At 18.2% G+C, this 22,797-nt stretch overlaps 6 protein-coding genes across 6 annotated transcripts; 2 read left to right on the top strand and 4 right to left on the bottom strand.

The window, feature by feature from the left end:
- Nucleotides 1-77: 77 nt before the first annotated feature.
- On the bottom strand, nucleotides 78-2,134 carry PADL01_0918100 (DnaJ protein, putative; the record flags this gene model as incomplete). The annotated part of the gene is made up of 5 exons (XM_028681858.1): nucleotides 78-707; nucleotides 892-1,010; nucleotides 1,149-1,266; nucleotides 1,360-1,514; nucleotides 2,044-2,134. The coding sequence occupies 5 exons, from the start codon at nucleotides 2,132-2,134 to the stop codon at nucleotides 78-80; spliced, it is 1,113 nt and encodes a 370-aa protein (XP_028538194.1).
- A 3,409-nt stretch (nucleotides 2,135-5,543) lies between these two features.
- Nucleotides 5,544-6,894, top strand: PADL01_0918000 (nucleosome assembly protein; the record flags this gene model as incomplete). Its single annotated transcript, XM_028681857.1, has 3 exons — nucleotides 5,544-5,596; nucleotides 5,916-5,968; nucleotides 6,182-6,894. The coding sequence occupies 3 exons, from the start codon at nucleotides 5,544-5,546 to the stop codon at nucleotides 6,892-6,894; spliced, it is 819 nt and encodes a 272-aa protein (XP_028538193.1).
- Nucleotides 6,895-7,538: 644 nt separating this feature from the next.
- PADL01_0917900 (gamma-glutamylcysteine synthetase) lies at nucleotides 7,539-10,634 on the bottom strand (the record flags this gene model as incomplete). The annotated part of the gene is made up of 1 exon (XM_028681856.1): nucleotides 7,539-10,634. The coding sequence occupies one exon, from the start codon at nucleotides 10,632-10,634 to the stop codon at nucleotides 7,539-7,541; it is 3,096 nt and encodes a 1,031-aa protein (XP_028538192.1).
- Nucleotides 10,635-13,412: 2,778 nt separating this feature from the next.
- On the top strand, nucleotides 13,413-15,152 carry PADL01_0917800 (dihydrouridine synthase, putative; the record flags this gene model as incomplete). The annotated part of the gene is made up of 1 exon (XM_028681855.1): nucleotides 13,413-15,152. The coding sequence occupies one exon, from the start codon at nucleotides 13,413-13,415 to the stop codon at nucleotides 15,150-15,152; it is 1,740 nt and encodes a 579-aa protein (XP_028538191.1).
- A 523-nt stretch (nucleotides 15,153-15,675) lies between these two features.
- On the bottom strand, nucleotides 15,676-18,101 carry PADL01_0917700 (conserved Plasmodium protein, unknown function; the record flags this gene model as incomplete). Its single annotated transcript, XM_028681854.1, has 4 exons — nucleotides 15,676-15,739; nucleotides 15,842-15,921; nucleotides 16,103-16,211; nucleotides 16,315-18,101. 4 exons carry the CDS (start codon nucleotides 18,099-18,101, stop codon nucleotides 15,676-15,678), a joined length of 2,040 nt encoding a protein of 679 aa, XP_028538190.1.
- Nucleotides 18,102-20,378: 2,277 nt separating this feature from the next.
- On the bottom strand, nucleotides 20,379-22,397 carry PADL01_0917600 (ATP-dependent DNA helicase Q1; the record flags this gene model as incomplete). The annotated part of the gene is made up of 1 exon (XM_028681853.1): nucleotides 20,379-22,397. The coding sequence occupies one exon, from the start codon at nucleotides 22,395-22,397 to the stop codon at nucleotides 20,379-20,381; it is 2,019 nt and encodes a 672-aa protein (XP_028538189.1).
- Between the last annotated feature and the right edge of the window lie 400 nt (nucleotides 22,398-22,797).

Raw genomic sequence — 22,797 nt, 5'->3', positions numbered from 1 at the left:
TATAATAAAATAGTTAATTAAGGTAATAATATATATATATTATGCTGAAATAAAATTGTGTTTTAAGTTTTATTCCTTTATTTTGATGTTAACCATATATAAACAAATATAACTCCAAATATAACTTGTATAGAGAAAAACTCAAACCAAGATTTCTTTTTATTTTTTTCATTTGCATCTTTATTTTTCATTAAATCAAAACATTTTTCTAATAAACCTATTTGTTGTGAATCTAGGGTTAATGCAAATTCTTTCACGTTACTTAATAATTTTGAATCAACAGTTGCATTTTTCTTATCTCCACTTTCTAAATGTTCTTTATCAAAATTCTCATCATCTTTCAAATTTAATTGACTACAGGCATCACCTTTTCTTATTTGCTGTAATTTTGTAACTATCTTTTCACCATTCTTTTTTAAATAATTTGTTGATTCAATAACATCATTTGATCTTTCTACAATTATTCTATTAGTTGATAAAATGGATCTCATTAAAAATATTAAGGTAGCGTTTTTATCTGTATAAGAATAAGCTGATGCGCATATACTAATAAAAAATACAATTGGAAAAAATGTTCTAAGGAATTTTATTTTTTCATATGGCAATAAATATCCTAAAGCTGGAAGCCAATCAAAAGTTGTATCATCTTCTATAAAACGAAATTGCAACTCGAAACAAAAACTAGCTATATTATACACTAAAAAAATCTACAAGAAGAAAAGGCAAATAAATATAAAATAATCACATGTATAAATAAATATATATATATATATATATATATATATATATATATGTATACTTATTTATTTTTATATATTATTAATATTTATTATTCGCACACAGTTCCACGTATACACATATACAATTCTTTAATTTTTTATAATTCCATACTTGTCTTGAAAATTCTAATTTTTTCGGATATGAGAGAAAATATCCTATAATAAAAAACATTGTGTGTTGAACTAAAGAAAGACAAATTAATAAAGTCGCTGTGTTGTCATCTATTTCACCTGTAATTAAATATAAAAGAACATAAAATAAAAATTAATTAATAAATAAAAATTTAGATGACCTGTTCAGGTGAAAATAATGAAAAAAAAAAAAAAAAAAAAAAAAAAAATATTTATATACTTTTAGCTAGTTCATACCATTTTTGTAATCTCCAAATCTATTATAATTACTTCTTCTTACATCATCAGTTAAAACATCATAAGCTTGCTTTAATTTTATAAATGATGAATTAGCTGATTCGTCAGGGTTTTTATCCTACAAATAAATGAGAAGAAATATATATATATATATATAAATATATATAACATTTATTATTCATATTTAAAATTTATTATATTATAAACCTACAGGATGATAAATTTTAGCTGCTTGTCTATAAGCTGTCTGTATTTCTTGTTTCGTAGCGTTGGGTGTGATATTTAAATAGGTATAATAATTTTCTCTTTTCCATGGTACACCCTTGTATAATAGAAAAGACAAAATTAATATATAAGCAGCATATTCTGAAGAAGAAAATAAAATAAATAAATATATATATATTAAAATATGTTTACAATTATATATATATATATATATATATATATTGTATTTTATTTTATGTTTAGATTATACGTAAGAATATAATTCAATTCATATAATCATGAATAGTTTTTTTTTCGATTTTATAAATAGTAATAAACAATATTAAACATATAAATATGTATAATTCTTTATAATAATGTAATAATAATAAGTAGACTACATATTATTTAAAGAAAAATTATATGATAGTATACATGATATATATATATATGATAGGCTTGTATTTTAAATGTACAACACTTATTTTTCTCAAAAGATTAAAATAGGTAAAAAAAAGGAAACACAAAATAAAAAATATATACATAAATATATATATTGTATATATATAATATGAATGAAAGGTAATATTGTATGAGCATATAAACACTATATAAATATATAATATATATATATATATATAAATAGATTTAAATATATAAAGTTATTTATTTTTTTTTTTTAAAAGCTAACTGAATTTTTGAAGGAATTTTATTTTATCACTATTCACTATTGCAACTCCAAACGCAGCAATAATAACTTGTAATATTATATCGTTCAACATTTCTAACAAAAAAAATTATTTTCCCAATTTATGTATTAGTTCTTTTAAGTAACTTTTATAATTGTGTTTTCTCTTTTCTCTTTTTCCTTTTTTTTTTTATTTTTGTTTTTTTTTTATTATTAAAATAAATATTATTATTATTTCTTCTTTTTTTTTTTTTTTTTTTTTTTTATTATTATTATTATTTTTTCTGTTCTTTTTTATTTTATTTTATTTATTTTTAAATTTACAAATTTAATGATTAATTCTTTTCACTAGTTGCTGTCATTATACAAATTACATAATATATATAAAAATAAAAAATGTTCCAATAAAAATCTTATAAGAAAAAAGATATACTTAATATTTCTTCGTATATAAATATATATATGAAATAATTATATATTGCTCATTGCGTATTATATATATATATATATATATATATATATATATATATATATATATTTTCTTATATGTATATTATATATACAAATATTAATATATTTTTTTATTTTATCCTCGTGAAATTTGCATGTTCCCTTCAAAGTTTTACATAAATTTTATTCCCATTATAATAAATATATTATATATATATATAATATACATATATAATTAGTATATTTAAATATATTGAATTTATTATAAGAATTAAAGTGAAACAATATATATATGTATATATTATATATATATATATATAAAGAAAAAAGGATGAAAAATATTTTATATGTATAATAATATTGTATATTCCATATATAATATATATATATTAATATAATTTTGGAGAATTTATTTTATTTTTTATTTCACATATATCAAAAGAGTTAAAAGAAAAAAATATATACATAATTATATATATATATATATATATCATTTATTATAAATATAACAATGGCTACCTTTTAAAAAAATATAAAAAAAAAATTAAAAGAATGAAAATATAAATAGGAAGAAAAAAATAAAAAAATGACGAAAAGTATATTTCACAAGTAGAAATTCTTAATTTAAAATTGTACTTAAGTAATACATATGCCAGAAAAATATAAACATTATAATATAATATATATATATATATATATATATATATAAATTATTATATGTATATGTTTTTTAATCTGATAATTTCCATTTCAACATGGAATATTGTTTTTGTCATATAAGAGAAAAATGCTTATTGTATTATTTCAAGATACATAAAATAATACAAAATGTGAAAAAATTCTGATGAATATTATAGTAATATGATATATAATTTTGTTCCTCGACATTACATATTATATATATATATATATATATATATTATATATATATATATTTTTTCTCTTTTTTTTTTATTGGTTTAATATGATAATACCACATAAAATATATATATATATATATTATATATTTGTATATATACCAGTTAAGAAAAAGAATAAATATTAATGAGAAAAATAAAAGAAAAAATGTGGAAAACGAAATTTATTGCAAATGATATTAAGTGCTCACATGGACAAACATATCATACACTATAGTTAAACAGTAAATATGATGATAGATAAATGAATATATATATATATATATATATATATTATATGTATGCACATTTTTTAGTTATTAAATTATTGATAAATAAGAAATGATGCCTTTTATAATTTTTCATTTTATTAAAATATATAAAATAATATATTATATTTACCACTATGACATTATATATTATTAAAATTTATTAATTATTATTTTTTTCTTTTATTAGTAATTAATAATTATATCGATTATAAAAGACGCCAAAATGAAACATATTTATAGAAATAATGTTTTAATTTTTTTTTTTTTTAGTGATATACTAAAAATGGCTATATGTATTAAAATATATACATATATATAAAGCATACCTTTTTTTTTTTTTTTTTTTTTTTTTTTTTTTTTTTGTTATAATTATTATGAGAAAGCAAAGAAAAATATAAACATATACTATAATATTATATATATATATATATTTATATTTACCTTAATGTATTTATAAAATATTTTGTATAATCATTTTATACACTTTTTTTTTATATAAATTTCATTTTTTGATATTATATATAAAAAGAAGTCTTTACATCCTTATATAATATATTATTCATTATAACATATTATATATTTTTTTCTTTTCTATATAATATTTTCCTAATTCAAAAAAAAAAAAAAAGAAAAGAAAACATGAATAAATGTGATATATTAAAATAAATATATAATTTTATGTATATAAAAAAAAAGAAGAAGCATATGTATTAAAATTTATGTATAAAATGATTTTCTTTTAAAAATTTATATATATTTTTATATATTACATGTATATATAATATATATATTAAGAATGCTCAATATAAAATGAAAGATGGATATATAACAATTACAATATAAATAACATATAAAATATTCTTATTTTATAAGTACCAAAAAAAAGAATATATAATATATATATATATTTTTACATATTATTTTATTTATATATTAAAAAAGAACATAAAATGACAAAAAAAAAAAAAAAGAAAATAATATAAGTAAAATAAATATATATAAATATAATATATTATACAATATATATTAATATTATGTGATTCATATTTAAAAAATATAATATATTTTTTATTACATTATTTTATTTTCATAATAATTATAAAACATATAAAATTCATATAATTATATACATATAAAAATATTTTTATATTATAATAATACTAATTTTTTTATTTTATAAAGAATTAAATAGAATTTCTTTCCTATTTTTTTTCTTCACATATATATTATATATATATATATATATTTTTCTAAATACTTTTAAAACATACATATAATATATATATTAAACATATGTACATGAAAATATTACATTTTATATAAAAAAATATTTTTTATACATATAAATATACATACTATATTATATATATATATATATATATAATATATATATATAAATATATTATTATTATTCCTTTAATGTTCATATATATTATACATATTATTTTATTTATTATTTTTTATATATTTATGTATTTTATGTATTATTTATTATTATTATTTTTTTTTTTTATATTTTAGTGAATCACTTTTCTATTTTTATATGTAAATATATCTAATATAAAAAAAATATGAAGTTTAATTAAAACAAGAAAAAAAAGTTCTATTTATCATCTTTTTAAATATATATAAAATACAATCATTTAAATATCACATTGTAATTAAAAAACGTATATTTTCATATTTCATAAGATTTTTTTTTTTTTTTTTAATTTTCTTATTATATATTTTAAGGAATAGTATAATACTATTTATTTATGTAAAAGAAAGAAAGAAAAAAAAAAAAAAAAAAAAAAATATATATTTATAATATATATATAATATATATATATAAATATATATAATATATATAGTATAATATTTATAATAATATAAAAAAAAGAAGATGAAGAGAGATCGTTCTGAAAACTCTGTTGAAAATACAGACCCCAAGCATAGGTAATAAGAATATTTTATAATAACGTTAATATTTTTATGTGATAATATGAAATCATATAAAAAAATAAATATGAAGATTTGTATTTATTGTATTATATATATATATATATATATAACCAAACATATAAGAATTAATATATAACTTTACCTTTGTATTTATTAATTGTAACCGTTTTCTATGTGATAAATATTGTTTCCATGATAATATGATACATATATATATTTATATATATGAATTATAAATATGGTTACATACATATATATAAACAATATATATCCATTGTGATTATATATATATTTTTTTTTTTGTTATATGTAGCAAAATTGAAAATGATGATCCTTTGATGCCTTTCATGCAAGATTTTGAAGACAGTAATATATTATATAAAATAAGACATATATATATGTATAATTTTTTATATTAATATAATTTATATTATACATATGAAACAACATATATAATAAATATATATATATGTATGTATGTATAATTATTATTTTTTTAATTTTTTTATTTTTTTATTTTTTTATTTTTTTTTTATTTTTTATTTTTTATTTTTTATTTTTTTTTTTTTTGTTTAATAGTCCAAAAAGATATTGAACAGCTAGATATAAAATGTGCCCATGAGCAAATGAACATTCAGAAACAATATGATGAAAAGAAAAAGCCCTTGTTTGAAAAAAGAGATGAGATAATTCAGAAGGTTCCAGGTTTTTGGGCAAATACATTAAGGAAACATCCAGCATTAAGTGATATAGTACCAGAAGATATTGATATATTAAATCACTTGGTAAAATTAGATTTAAAGGATAATATGGATAATAATGGTTCATATAAAATAACATTTATATTTGGTGAGAAGGCTAAAGAATTTATGGAACCTTTAACTTTAGTAAAACATGTAACATTTGATAATAATCAAGAAAAAGTTGTTGAATGTACACGTATTAAATGGAAAGAAGGAAAAAATCCAATTGCAGCTGTAACACATAATAGATCAGATTTAGATAATGAAATTCCTAAATGGTCTATATTTGAATGGTTTACAACTGATGAATTACAAGATAAACCAGATGTTGGAGAATTAATAAGAAGAGAAATATGGCATAATCCATTATCATATTATTTAGGATTAGAAGAATTTGATGAATTTGATGATGATTTTGATGAAGAATTTGATGATGATGATGATGACGATGATGATGATGAAGATGAAGATGATGATGATAAAGATGATGAGGACGATGATAAAGATGATGATTTAGATGGTGATGATGATGGAAATAATGATGATTAGGTATTGAAATTATATAAATCAAAAAATAAAATTATAATGAAAAGTAAAATATATTATATGTATGTATATATATATAATATATATATATAATATATATATAATATATATATAATATATATAGAGAGAAATAAATTTTTTTTTTTTTTTTTTTTTTCAAAAAATTATACATATATATATATATATATATATATATATATATGTTAATATTTATGCGTATGAATATTTTTGAGCATTTACAAAAATTCTTATATTTATGTGACTCTTTTATTTTTTATTTAAAAACCATATTTTAAAAAAGAAAAAAAAAAAAAAAAAAAAAAAAAAGAATTTTCAAGAACATGACGAAAAATTAAAAAATTTATATTAAAATTAAAGTATACATATGTATAATATATACGAGAGTGAATGTATATATATGGTATAAAATATTAAATGAAATATATCATTGATGGTATGATAGTACCTATATTGCTTCGCACACACATATATATATATATATATATATTTTTTTTTTTTTGTGTAAGTTTTTCAAATGTCTATAATAAAAGTAATGAAATAAAAGAAAAATTAAAAAAAAAAAAAAAAAAAAACACATGATAAAATATATTATATATATATATATATATATATATATATGTTAATATTTATGCACTCAATTCGTACATTTTTTTTGCAAACTCCACTTTATTATCCATCGATTCCTCATATATTGTACGTCGAGTACATGTATAATAATCTTGGTCATTTTTGAGTACTTCACTAAGAAGTAAGTATTGAGTGTAATCCTCTCCAGAAATATATTTATATGCCAATGATTTCAAATATTGACTTTCATTGATTTGCCTTATATCACTTTTTATTCTTTCTTTATATGGATCTACAAAAACACCTAATAATTCTTGTGGTATAATTAATCCCTTGCCTATATCAGCTATTAATTTACATATATCATAATTAATTTTACTATTTATATATGAATTTTTTTCATAAGCTGGATGATTTAATATAAAATTTCTTAAATACATAGCACCTGTACATATTTTACCACTACATCTTTGTTTAACAAATTCAATATATTCATCTATTTTATTTTTAGCTGATTGATTTAATAATCCTTCTTTAAATAACTCATCAATATATTTGTAACATAAGAAAAATAATCCATTCTTTTCATTAAAAAATATATCATATATACTTTTTTCTTCATATTCATTATTCAATGTATCATAATTTAGATCCTTACGGAAATAAAATTTTTCTTTTATTAAAGCTTCTCTTTTAGAAGCTCTAAATAAATTTTCTTCTAACAATGACATAGGGATATATAAATTTAATCTTTCTTTTAATATAAATTTAGATAATAACATAACTAATGTAACAACACATGAATTTTCAAAATCTGTAATTTGAATATCAGGTGTTCTAAATTCAACTCTCCATCCAATTGAACTTGGTCCTTTAAAATGATTATCAAGAATTGGAGGTGGTTTAAAACGTACACTGTTCCAATTCGTACTTTGAAAATTTTCAAAATGTTGATGAGATGATAATACCTTTTCTTCATAATCTTCTATAAATTCAAAATTGTCACTTAAATATATCTTATTCATATTTATATCTTTTCTATTCTTATATTCAGTATTGAAATTATTTATATTGAAATTATCATTGTGTTTATTCATTTGTTTTAAACAACCATCATTCTTATTCCTTTCATCATTGCATAGCAAACCTTTTGATGATTCTTCTACATTACTTTTAGATTTTTGCTCATCATTTGAATATTCCTTTATTTTCTTCTCAATCGTAGCAATGTCCTGTTCACTATAAGAACCTTCAAATACAACAATTGGGTCTCTTACAAATAAAGAGGCTATATGTCTAGCTAAATATTCATCCACATTTTCCTTTTTCAATTTGTCATACACATTTTTGTCAAGTATTACATCCACATCGTTATAAAAATAGTAATTTCTTTTTAATGGCAACTCATTCGATATATATAAAGATATTCCTGAATATCTTGGTTTGCATATATATGACAATTCTTCTTCTGTTCTACAATCGACACTATTAGATATTACTCTCCATCTTGTATCTGTTTCGGTTAGGAACCCACCTAAATATGGAGTACATGCAGTGAGAGCAAGGAAAAGTGGTGCAATAACAGCTAGCTGATCATATACATATTTTGCATCATTAACAGTTGGAAATGACATGGTTAATTGTTGACAACACATACTCATACCAAAAAACATGGCATCTAAATAAACATAATTCTTAATTGGATTATTACATTTTTCTGAATATTCTTGTATAAATTTTCTATCATAAACATAAATATAATCATCTTCATCATCCATATTAGTAAATAAACTATTTTTCAAAACGGTATCCATAAGATTGTTTTCATCATTCTTTTCTTCTCTATTTGTCAAACTAAATGTGACATTAGACATGTTTTGTATGTCATTTTTTATATTTTTATTTTTTATATGTCTACTCTTTATGTTTGTCATAGATTTATTCCATATTAAGTGTTCATCTAATATGAGTTTTTTCTTAACTTTTTTAAAAAGTCTTTTATCATTACAATCAAGTGACAATTTCCAATGATCCATTTTTTCGGTATTAATATCTTTATATATAGGATTAAAAGATACGATTTTGGTTCCTCTTCTTTTCCTTATATTTTGTGTTAAGGTAACATATCTTGCATGAGGACTTATAGTCATATCTGTAATAAGTGAGCTCTTACTATATAAATTTGTTTGTTCAGGTTTAAAAACTTCGCATTCGAAAAATGAATCTGTTTTTTTTAATGAGCTAATAAAAATATCTTGTGTATTTGAATTATCATTACAGCTTCTTGGTGTATTCATCTTATCTTTATTTTTATCTTCTGTTTCATCATCATATATATCTTGTAAATCCTGTTGATGTTGTTGTTGTTGTTGTTGTATATCTTGATGTTCTTCTTCTTCTTCGTCATTTTTTGCAAATGCAGTATCTGAATTAACAAAATTGGTAGATTTATTTTCATCTACTTCATAGGATACCATTTCAATACATGAGATTTTATTTTGAACAGATAAATTATCAATAATTTTAGATTCATTGTTTTTATTATTAATTGTTTTCAATATATTATTATTTGAATTATGACTTTTTTCTTTAACTGTAGGATTTTCCTCAAATTCGACTTTAGTTTTTGAGTCAAATTTCTTTTTTATATTTTCTTGACCAGTAATTCTTCTAGCCATAAGAACACTATTATTTAAAAGAACATTTGGAAAGCACGGAAGTGTAATAGCTCTTGCCCCTTGAACGGCACTAAGAACATTATTTAATTTACTTCTTCTAATTCTCATACAATCTTCAATAAAACATGAAGAATTTATATCTAATTTAAATGGTACAGATGGAGTACCTTCTATAGTAAAAGAAGAATATTCTGGAGTCCAATGGGAACCATATTGACAATCAATAACACTTTCTAAATTCATCATTTCATCTATTAAATCAGAAGCACATAATAAGGCAGAAGATTCTTTTAAAGATTCATCATTTCTTATTATTATATATTCAATCTCATCACCAAACATTATATTTTCATCATAACGGTCTTTATTTAATTTATATACATGTACAAACTGTAATATACCATATAATCTAATTAAAGATTTCACATCTTGCACATCATCCCAGCTTAATGGCGTTCCAATTTTTAAAAATCCCATATTAAAAAAATAAATAAAATAAATAAATAAATAAATAAATATATGAAAATATATATATATATATATATATATGTATTTTTTATGTTATTATGGAAGTAGAAATATACAAATCATATAAATTATTATATACATATATATATATATACATATATATTATTACACTTTAGATTTTTTCATAAAAATATTCTAACATATAATATATATATGAATTAATAATTATAGATTATATATATATATAATATATTATTTAAAATAAATTTTTTTTTTTTTTCTATTTTATAATTTATAATAATTAAAAAATGAATTACTATATATATATATATATATATATACATAAATCTCACATAATATAATATAATATTTATAATAGTCATTTTTTTTTTTTTTTTGTATTTTTAATTTTTTTTTTTCATTATTTTTATCTTTATAATTTTTTTAATTTTAATATTATTATTATTTTTTTTTTTTTTTTTATGTGACCTTGTTTTCACTATTTTTTTTTTTTTTTTTTTTTTTTTTTGCTCTAGTTTTTATTTTTTTGCTATTCTTATTTTTGTGTATTCAATGATTCACAATTTATAATATATACAAATAAAATATCATATTGTTTTTATTTTTTTTGTTATATTTTGACACAAAATTAAAATATAAATATAATAAAAAATATTATATATATTATACAATATATTATTTAATATTACATTATACATAACAAAATGTGTTTTTTTTTTCTTTTTTTTTTGATTTTTTAAAATATTATTTATGCTGTTGTTTTTCTGTCAGTTTGGAATTTCTACATATAAATATATATATATATATAATATTTAATACATTTATTTTATTATTTTTGTCAATATTTTACACATTAAAATATATATATATATATATATATGTTCCTTTGTTTTTATTTTATTATTTTATGTATCACCAAAACAAAGCAAGAAAAATATTTTCTCTCTTAATTTTTGTTGCAATATGTGAATACGTGATTAAATGATTAAAAAAAAAAAAAAAAAAAAAAAAAAAACACATATATATATACACATAACATTTATAAAACATTTATTTACATATATATTTTTTTTTTTTTTTCACACCCCGATTATATTTAATACATATATATATCATATATTTGAAATGTGAAAAAAAAAAATAATAATAAATTAATAAATAAACATTTGTAACAATTGACAAGATGTCTTCAAAATGTTTGCATCGTTTTGTATATACAGAAAAATAAAATAAATAATAAATAAAAAAATAATATATTTTAAAAATTATATAAATAAATAAATATATATATATATATATATATATATATTAGAGATATTTCCTTTTTTTTTTTTTTTTTTTTTTTTTTAAGATGGGTTTTGGTTGGACAACCCTATTTTAATTCATGCATCATTCTCATAAAACAACTTTTTTTTTTTTTTTTTTGAAAATAAAATAAATAAAAAAATCTATACTATTATATATATATATATATATTATAAATGTATATTTATATGTATCTTTTATTATATATATGACAATACCATTTATTTTAAAAAATAATTATACATATAATATGGTTAAATTATATATATATATAATTATTATTTAAAATAAAAATATGTCCTTAATTTGATAAATACAAAAAAAATATGTATTTACAAAATTAATATAATATAATATAAAGTAATTGTTTAAAACAAAAAAGGGACAAATAAAATAAATCACAGGTGTACTTTTTATAGTTACGACATAAAAAAATATTACATTTTTTTCTTTTTTCCAATATATTTTATAAAAATAATAAAAAAAAAAAAAAAAAAAATGTGGTCTTAAAACTACAACTTTTTTTTTTTTTTTATATTTATTTGTTAAAATTATGTAAATATTAATAAATCTTTCTTTCCTATTTATTTGGCAAAAGTAAAAATAAAAAATAATATATATATATATAATACATAAATATATACTTAATAATTTATTTATTATTTTATTTTTAAAATATATATCTTTTTTATAAAAGGGTTCTTCATAATATAAAAAATATCTATTTTTTTATATTTTATTATATATATATATATTATAATATATAATATGCATAATTGTAGGTTAAGAATAAAATATTATTATCATTACATATAAAATAAAAAGAAAGAAAAAAACATACCTTAATTAAATTAGCATAAAAATCTATAAATAATAATATATAATGAATCAAAATGAAGTATAATATATATATATATATATATTTATAATATTATACAATTTATATATTAAATATTTTATATGCGCTTCCAATTTAAGGTATATATATATATATATATGTATAATATATAATATATAATAGTAAATATAATTATGTTCCTATTATATTTTTTATTCTACAAAAAAATGTAATAGCAATTATTGGTATTATTATATATATAATATATATATATTATATATATTTTTTTTTTTTTTTTTAAACATTAACTTGTTTTTATATGCTTTTCAATTTATATTTCCGCTACGGTTTTGCTATTAATACCTCTCTATCTAATAAATGTTTACTTTTTTTTTTTCTTCTTTCTTAATATTATAAATATAAATAATATTAATATATGTAAATAGGCATATTTAATATTGCAAACTTTACATATATATATATATATATATATATAATATGAATTTTTTTTTTTTTTTATTCCCTTAAAAATTTTTTAATATATATTATATATATATATATATATATATATATATTTATATTTATTTATATATATGTGAAGAAAGAAAAAGAAAAAAAGTTAAATGCAAAAAAAGCTTTCTTCTCTATATGTGATTATATACATTTTGTTATTAATATTAAAATTAAATCATGGTAATTCCAAATTAAATTACAATAAAAGATATACTCATGGAAGAGTATATAACAATATAGTACATAAGCTAAATCATCAATATAATAAAAAAAGAAACAAAAAGGAAAAAGAAAATAAATATATACATAATAATAATATTATACTACCGTCTAGTATTATTAAAGGAAGAAATATATATATATCACAGCCTAATAAGCAATATACTTATTGTAATAATAAGAATAATAATTATTATAATAAAAAGAATAGAAAAAAAAGGTGCTATATTAAAAAAAAAAATTATAAAAATTTATATTATTACATTTATTTATTTAATACAAGTACCAATCGAAGGTTTTTACAAAAAAAAAAAAAAAATATATATAATAATAGATATAAAAAGATATTAAAATGTAGCAATATGTCAATATTATCAGAAAAAAATATAGAAAATGTTATATCTCCTTGTGAAAAAAAATATAAATTAGAAGACATCATATCAAACGGAATAAATTATGATTATAGACAAATAAATGAAAAAAATACAACACCTTTTATTCAAGTAGCACCTATGATAAATGTAACAAATAGACATTTTCGAGCTATGGTTCGTATCATTACTAAGAGAGCACAATTGTGGACTGAAATGATTGTAGATAATACATTATTATATAATTTAAATAATTTAGAAGAACATCTAGGTTTTGATATTAATGAACATCCTATTGTTTGTCAATTAGGTGGTTGTGATTTGAATTCCATGTCAGAAGCTGCTATTTTAGTAGAACAAGCTGGTTATGATGAAATAAATATTAATGTTGGATGTCCAAGTACTAAAGTTGCTAATAAAGGTGCTTTTGGTGCTTCATTAATGAAAAATCCTGAACAAGTCAGAAATATTGTATATGAAATTAAGAAAAAGGTACAAATACCTGTAAGTGTGAAAATTAGGACAGGAGTAGATAATTATGATTCTTTTGAATTTTTAAAAACATTTATTGAAACAGTTTCTTCAGTTGGATGTAATCATTTTATTGTACATGCAAGAAAAGCATGGTTAAAAGGATTAGATCCAAAACAAAATCGAAAAATACCACCTCTAGAATATTATAAAGTATATGATTTATGTAAATTATATCCTCATTTGAAATTTACTTTAAATGGAGGTATTCAAACAATAGAAGAAGCAATAGCTTTATTAAATGGTTATATACCACAAAATAATAATAATAATAATAATACTAATGATACATCAAATTATATACAAATTCATAACTATAATATCAACCCTTTAAATGGTGTTATGATAGGAAGAGCATGTATGGAAAATATTACTGTATTATCACAAACAGATAAATTAGTTTATAATCAAGAAATTCCATCTACAGCTTATAGTAGAAGAACAATATTAGAAGCATATAAAAAGTATTTAGAAAAAAATTCCTTATTTTATAATCTTTCTAGTTCATTTGAATTATTAAAACCTGTACTAGGAATATTAAAAGGAATGCCTGGTCATAGAATCTTTAGAAATAAACTTGATACATATATAAGAAATTATACATCTACATTACCATGTTCAGAAATATTACAAAAGGCTATAGCTGATGTTGATAATATAGCACCTGGATGTTTGGATCTTCCTTTACATGATTACCAACAACAAAAGGAGTACATTAAAAATTATTAACATTCAAAAATTTAAATCCAAATCTTTTTTTTGTACAAAATGGATAATATAAATATAAATATGTATATATATATATTTATATTTTTTTTTTTTTTTTTTTACTTTAATTTTTAAACTTTTGTTAAAAAAAAAGTAATAAAGAAAATATTATTTTATCTATATTTACACAGATCACATATAAACATATGTTTATATATAAATATATGTATATTTATTTTTTTAATTAGATTGTGTATATGTTTATGTGTTCTACGTCTTATTCATTTTTTTTTTTTATTCATATTATATATTTTTAATTTTTGTGTTATTTAATTTTTTTCATATTATTTATAATGAAAAAATTATAATTAAATTCTATATCATAAAAATGACATAATTCAAAATGCAATCTTAAAAAAAAAAAATTTAACATAAATAAATAAATAAATATATATATATATATATATATATATTTATATATACTTATTAATTCATATTTTAAACATATTTGACTGTCCATTTACTACTATGACCTTCAAATTGTTTAGTCGTCATTTATTGATTTAATAACTTCATCAACTTCTCCTAAACATTCTTTCTCGATAGCCCTAAGAAGGTAAAAAAAAAAAAAAAAATTAAATAAAAATATTTATTAATATATATATATATGTGTATATGTTTGTATCCCTTGTTGTGTTAAATATGCTTACATGTTCTTGTTCAGTTGTGAGATCACAGACTTTTCGTTCCCTTCTAAAGCATCTAATGTTATTTTTAAAGTATTAAGGCACTAAAAAAACAAGAAAATTAAAAAAAAATGAAATAAATTATGGAGATAACATTTCTACATATAGTCACAATTATTTATTTGCACGGAAAATGACACTCATCATTCTAAAATATATATATATATATATATATAATAACATATATTATCTGTTTGTTCTAATTCCTTTTCAAAATGTTCTTACCTCTGCAGTGTTATTCTTTGATTCTCTTAGACGTGTAATTGTGTCTTCTGTGCTCCTATTAAATATGGAGTATATAACGTCAATTATTTCTTCTATTGGAGTTAAGGGGCTAAAGGAAAAAAAAAAAAAAAAAAAAAAAAATTAAATAAATAAATTACATATATATAAAAAAAAACAATGGATAAATTTATTCCATTTTTTATATATTTTACCTGACTGTTTCAGGAGTGTCAGCATACAAAGTTGGAGGATCCAAATCAAAAGGAACAAACACATTTAACAATTGTGTTGTTTCATTATTAGATATTTTTTTAAAATGATTATCATGGATAATATCATCTTGTATTATATCAGTTTGTTTTTTTTTTATTAAATTAGCTCGTTCAACTAAATTATTTTTTTTCATAACAATATTTTTATTTTTAATATCTGTATTATTCGTTTTTATAAGAACAGGAGGGTTCTTTTTCTCTATTTTCATTTTACTCTTGAATAAATGATTGAAGCCTTTTTTTGGTACCTTGGAATTATTCTCTGATAATGTATTAGATGATTTTTCTTCATTGTCATATTTTTTTGAGGTATCAGAATTTTTACCGCTATAATTAGAACCTACCTTAGGAGTAAGCGTGCTATTAATATTATTTATATTATTATCTACATTTGAAATTTTTCTTTTAACATTTTCTTTATTTTGAATAATATCTTGGTTATTACTATGTATATCATTATTAAGTATTAATTTACTATCATTATTTTGTATTTTTTTTTCATTATTATTATTTAATGGTTGGACCAGAAGGCTTTTTTTTCTTTCATGATTATTAAGGCTTATGGAGTGTTTCTTATTTGATCCTTTCTCCCCATCGTCATTATTTATATTATCATTAATTGTATTATCATTATTTATATTATCATTAATTGTATTATTATTTTCTGTATTATCATTATTTATATTATCATCATTTTTATTATCATCATTTTTATTATCACCATTTTTATTGTCATCATTTTTATTATCACCATTTTTATTGTCATCATTTATATGATTTTTATCTTCACTATTTGCAGTACTATTCCTGGGTGTTAAACTATACTTATAAGCATATTTCAAGGGCATCTTTACCATATTTTTAAATAATGAGTTTCTTTTTTCATTAATTCTTGGAATTATAGATTTTTCATTGTCTATAGACATATTATCTGAATCAATTTTAACAGATTCTTTTTTTGTATTTATATCCTTTTCAAAATTTTTACCTAACATATCTGAATTTATAAGTGCACTATCTCGTGTAGTACGTTTGGAACTTATAATATTACTCTCTGCCTGAACTTTTGTCGTTCCTTCATCTGTATTGATAGATGTAACAGATTTATCATTTATTTTACTACCATTTCCTACACTTATGGAAGTCTTACTTTTATTCATTTTACTATTGTTCATATTATGATCATCGTTATTAACTTGTGTGTTATTATTAATTTTTAAAAACTCTCTGAGAAGTTTTTGATCTACATTATTATTATCATTACTATTATCGCTATTATTATGATCACTATTGTTATTATGATCACTATTATTATTATGATCATCATTATTATTTTTATCATCATTATTATTTTTATCATTATTATTGTTATTTTCATCATTATCATCATTACTATTCATGTTGATACTTTTATCTTCTTCATCTTTTGATATATCTAACAAGTTAACAACTTCTATAGAATTATTTTCATCATTTTTTTTCAAATCGGACACTTCTTCTTTTGGTGCATTTTTTGTTTTACCAAAAAGTTTAAACCTCTTAAAAAGAGAAGTAGTGTTTTTGTTTTTTTTTTTTGTATTTTCATTACCATCTTTCTCGTTAGAAATAATATCTTTTTTTTTATTTCCTTCTGAAATATCTTGCATAATTTTATTCTCACCAACTTTTAATTTACTGAGTTTATAGGTGCTCAGAGCTTCCTTTTCTCCTTCTACATAATTCTCCATATCCACAACAAATTATAAAATATATAAATTGACTAATATATGTATATATATATATATATATATTTATATTTATTTATTTATTTATTGAATAAATAGTGCAATATAACAAAATAAAAATATTAAAAAAAAAAAAAAAAAAAAAAATGAAACTTAAAAAAGGTAAACATATTAAAAATTAAATAAAATTTTGGGTGTTATACAAAATATAAAATATACAAATATGTTTATATATATATTAAAACAACAAATAGAAAAAATATATTTTTCATAATAAAATTAAGGTAACTAATTATAAAACAAAAACAACATTATGATGAAACAAACAAAAAAAAAAAAAAAAAAAAAAAATATAGAGAGAGCATAAAAAAATAAATTGAAACTATAAATAATATAATATAATTAAAAAAATGTAAGAATTTTACATTTTTTTGTATATTATATTTTTTTATGCATTCCTATTTTTTAATTACTTAATAGGATACACAATAATTTACAAATGTGTTATTTATATATATTATGCTCTCATGATAATCTTTTTTTCCTCTTCTATTATATATATATATAACATATTGTATATGTTCAGAAGAGAAAAAAAATTTAAAGCATTTTTCTTTTTATATATTAAGGTACATATATTATTTAATTTTGTACTTTATTATATAATAATTATTTATTTAAATAAATACCCTTTTTTTTTTTTTTTTTTTAATTTATTAAAATAATTATTACAGTTTTTTATAAATATTATATATATATATATTAATATATCTTATTATTATATATAAAAAAAAACAACAAAAAAAAAGAACCTGTTCACGAAAATGGTTGCATGTCAATTATATAGATAGAAAATATATATATATATATATATTTTTTTTTTTTTTTTTTTTTTATTAAATAGGAATTCTATATTGATAATTATTTTATATTTATATAATAATTGAATTAATTTTTTTTTTTTTTTTTCTTCTTAATTATGACCTGAACAAATTATATATATTATATACATATATAATATATATATATATATATATTTAATTTTTTTTTATTTTTTTTTTGAAAGGAAGCCCTAAAATTAATTATAATATATAAGTAGAGTATATATTATTAACGTTGCGTTTATAGTTCATATGAATTTATATTTGTTCTTATAATATATATATATATATATATATATTTATATTTATATATTATAATTATATATTAGTTCTTTTTTCAGAACAAATATTTTTATTAGTTAGTGGTTATAAAAAAAAATAAAATATATATAATTAATTAATGTGCATATAAAATATAGAATTTGTTTATTATAATATATTATTTTATATTTATTTATATATCTAAAAAAAAAAAAAAAAAAAAAATACAAAAATATTTTTAAAAGTTATTTTTTATGTCATTATATATTTAAAAATAAAAAAGAAGCGAGAAAAATATATATTTATATAAATAATTTATAGAATAAACCAAAAAAATAAAATAAAATAAAAAAAAAAAAAAAAAAGAAAAAAAATAATACAAAATATGAACAACTCACCAAAATTGAAAATATTTTAAAATATGTAAAAAAAAAAAAAAAAAAATAATAATAATAATAATAATAATAATGAAATAAACAAAATAAAAATAAATACAAATATATAGAATAAATATATAAAAAAAATATATATGTATATTTTATTTGTAACTATGAAAAAAAATAAAGGTAGAAATATTTCTATTCCCATATATATTATTCTATACATCAATATATTCGTATATTTACATGTATTAACAAAACAAGTACCAACATATAAATATATATATATATATATATATATATATGTCATTTTATTTTGTGTAAAGTAATTTTAAGGGATGTACAAAAAAAAAAAAAAAAAAAGGTTAACGCATATTTAATATTTTATTTCTTATGAAAACAAAAAATTATATACATATAATTATATATACACATGAATAATCCATTTATTATAATATATGGAATAATTTTATGTACAAAAAAAAAGTAATAAATAATATACACACATATTATATTATCACATATGATAAGTGTGGGGGGCTATAAATTTTCATAATATTCAAAAAAGTATATATTGTTACAATAGAATATGATATAAAAAATATATATATTATATTACACTATTTGCATATAATAATTTGAATTTTATCGTATTAAACCATATATAGTATTCATATAAATAATAATCATACAAACTATATATAAATATATATATATATATATATATTTTTATTCTGTCTATTATAACATGAAATAGTTCAAATTTTCCTTGGAATTTTAAATGAAGAAAATACATGCTTCCTCTTTACATTCATAGAATTAGGTTTGAATAAATTCATTTTATTTACTTTATGTTGTTCCTCATCATTTTTTGTTTTTTCATTTAATTCATCTTCTCTTCTTTCTAATTCTTTCATTACTTCCACAATTCCTTTATCTCGAATTTGTTTAGGAATAATAGAAGATGCACTCTGAAAAGGTACATATCCTTTAATTTTTTTATTATTTAATTTATATATTCCTTCTTCTAATTTTTTATCATCATATTTATTATAATTATTAGTGTTGCTCATTTCCTGTAATTCTTCGCCCGAGGGGCTATGATATGTGTCGTCATCATATAACTTATGTTTTCCATTATTGGTATATTTATAATTATATCCATGTGTGATACCCTTACTATAAAATTGTGATATATTATTTACTTTTTTATTCTCATATAAGTTGATTACGTTTTGAATTTTAAGTCTTGAACCTTTAGTGTCATAACAAAATGAACAACAGAAATGTTCATCATCTGTCAAATTATCTTTAGTATGATCAGAATTATTATTTTTTTGTATATCTTTATTTGGATATTTTTCTCCAAAATAAGACAAAATTTGAGAACGTATACATTTTTCATTCATACATAAGTTGTGAACACATTCTAGATTATAAATTTCTTTTTCATATTTTTTTTCTATATTTTTATCATGCATATCTAAATGAGCAAAACTTGTTTTAATTATATATGACAATTTCTCTACATCTTCTTTTGAATAAAACAAATAACAAAAGGATATATGTCCACTTCTTCCACATCTACCAGATTCTTGATAATAATTTTCTATACTCTTTGGTAAGTTATAATGTATAATAAATGATACATCTTTTCTATCAATACCCATACCGAATGCAATGGTAGCTACTAAAATATTTGTCTTGCCAGATATCCATTTCTGTTGTATTCTTTTTCTTGTACTATTTGTTAATCCAGCATGATAACTTAAAGCTTGTATACCTTTTTCTCTTAAATATTTAGAAATTTCATCACATGTATTTCTTTTAAAACAATATATAATACCAATTTTTCCTTTATTTCGTTTTTCATTTATAATATCGCACACACTTGTTTTTTTGTCATCTTTAATTAAATCGTTATAAACAATAATATATTTTAAATTGGGTCTGTTGAATGAGGTTCTAACAATGTTAAGTATTTTACAATTATTATTATGATCATCATATTTGTTATTATCATTTATATTATTACTAATTATATTATTATCACAATCTTTATTTATTTGATTAAAATTTAAGTTTCTTATTATATCCTTTTCTACAAATTTCGTTGCTGTGGCAGTACAACAATATGTTCTTACATAAGGGCTAATGTCAAGAAGCTTATTTAAATTTCTATATGATTTTCTAAAATCAGAACCCCATGTACTTATACAATGTACTTCGTCAATGGAAATAAGAGAGATTTTTTTATTTATATAAAGATTATATAATATATCTATAAAATAATCACTTGTTGCTGTCTCTGGTGTAATATATAAAACCTTTAAATTTCCCAAGTTTTGGCTTTTTAAAATATCTAATATTCTTTCATTTTCTTTTTTATTTAAAGAACTATTAATAGTTTCTGCTACAATTTTTTTATTTCTTAAAGATATTATTTGATCTTGTATTAAAGATATTAAAGGACTTATTACAATACTTATACCATCTATAATTAAAGGCATTATTTGATAAATTAATGATTTACCACCACCTGTTGGCATAATATTTAATACATGTTCAAACCTTTTTATAGAATTTAAACATTCTAATTGTTTATCTCTAAATTGAGGTATCATAAATTGTTCTTTCAATATTAAGTTAGCTTTCTCAATATCTATGGATGAATATTTTCTTTTGTAATATTCTAGTAAATTACAAGAATTGAGGTCTTCCTCTTTTTTCTTTTCACTAGAACATTTATTCAAATTTTTTATAGCATCCTCGTTCATTTTTTATTTAATCAAAAAAAATAAAATAAAATAAAATAAAAAATAAAAATAAAAATATATACATATATATATTAAAAATATATAATATAAATACACATGTATCTTATTTATATGACGATGCAAACAATGTCATCATTTAAAATGAATCCTTTAGAGATATATGTTACAAAAATGATATTTCTGTTAAGTATTTTTATGGATACCATAAATAGAAAAAAAATAAATATATTATATATATATATATATAAATTCACAAAAAAATATTCATGAAAATATTTCAAGAATTTTACGTACTTAAAATAATAATATACACCCAACGTAATATCACAGTTATCAAAACAAATAAAATAAAGTAAAATTTATAGTGTCAAATATAATTTTATTTTAGCATTTTTTTTTT

The sequence above is a fragment of the Plasmodium sp. gorilla clade G2 genome, assembly GCF_900097015.1.
Source record: "Plasmodium sp. gorilla clade G2 genome assembly, chromosome: 9".
Taxonomy (NCBI): domain Eukaryota; phylum Apicomplexa; class Aconoidasida; order Haemosporida; family Plasmodiidae; genus Plasmodium; species Plasmodium adleri (nom. inval.).
Note: the sequence above shows the minus strand (reverse complement) of the source record. Positions and strands in the feature narration are given on the sequence as shown.